This window comes from Cystoisospora suis (assembly GCF_002600585.1).
Source record: "Cystoisospora suis strain Wien I chromosome Unknown contig_821, whole genome shotgun sequence".
In the NCBI taxonomy this organism is placed as follows: Eukaryota; Apicomplexa; class Conoidasida; order Eucoccidiorida; family Sarcocystidae; genus Cystoisospora; species Cystoisospora suis.
This window is the reverse complement of record NW_027153622.1, coordinates 9,194-10,249: the sequence shown is the minus strand read 5'-3', so window position 1 is coordinate 10,249 and position 1,056 is coordinate 9,194. Positions and strand designations below refer to the sequence as shown.

Here is a 1,056-nt window from a genome sequence, read left to right as displayed (position 1 = left end):
TCTTCGTTGTTGTCGCCCTATCCATTCTACTCAAATTCTCCCTTAACTTCCTCTCCCCCCTATACACTCTCGAGCTGCTCTTTTATGAATGACATGAAGACATGCGATCCTTTTTAAGAAGATAGAGTTCTCTCAACTGGCAGAGATGAAGTCCGGCATAGCTTGAATCTACCAATTCAAGCCGTCCACCACAAACAGCCGGGAGACATCATAGATTTACATTAGAGATTGAAGATTGATCCCGTTGTTTCATCTTCATTCGGCAGATTCCTCCTTGAATTGTGAGAGAGAGAATCTTCTTTTCTTTCTTTTCTTTCTTACTTCTATGGGTTGTAATCCTCTCGATTCTACTAGGTTCAGAGGAGAGAACGGGGCGATCGATCGATGTGAAATCTTCTTGTGAACCGCGTAGATCGATGGATAGACACCTTCTCTTCTGGACTCTACCGACGTTCTTCCTCTGCTCCATGAGATCTAATAGGTGTTCAGCCTCTTCGACTCTTCTCTTTTATTTTCCTTCTTCATTTATGCCTACCCCCGGGTATTTATCTCCACCTGCTTTCCTATCACTCCTCTAGACAGCTCTCTCTTACCAACTACTACTCCTTCATCTCTCTGTCTCGATCTTCAATCAGTCTGTCTGAAATCTATTTCTTCTTTCTTCTCTCTCTCTTCGGTCTTCTCTGTCCCTTCTTTCTTTTCTTCTTTCTTTCTCTCTCTCTTCGTTCATAGAGAAAGTCCAACAAGATGGCAGATGTACAAGATAAGGCTAGCAAGGGCGGGATTGGGGAGGAGGGAGGGACAGTGGAGAATACAAATAGAGAAATGGAGGGCCTTGAAGAGACAACTTATCAGCTAGCTGGCGTTGTCAGTCCGATGCTCCCCACAGCTCCGGCGAATCTTATGAGCAAAACAAGCTCTCTCAGGGGGATGAAAGAAAGACACGCCAATGCACCTGCATACACAGGAAAAAATGAAAATGGAACCTCGACCAAAGATCAGGAAGAGGTCAGTCTTTTCATGATAGTCTCTTGATACTATCTATCTATCTATCTT

General features: G+C 43.9%; 1 protein-coding gene across 1 annotated transcript in view; it reads left to right on the top strand.

Annotated features, from left to right (window-relative positions):
- Positions 1-75: 75 nt before the first annotated feature.
- CSUI_001985 (abc transporter transmembrane region domain-containing protein) overlaps positions 76-1,056 on the top strand; it is a gene marked incomplete at its 3' end in the record, with an annotated part of 9,809 nt that continues 8,828 nt past the window's right edge. Inside the window, exon 1 of the mRNA XM_068062188.1 lies at positions 76-1,008. Within this exon, the coding sequence (XP_067925836.1) occupies positions 748-1,008 (261 nt within the window). The remainder of the gene's footprint in view (positions 1,009-1,056) is intronic.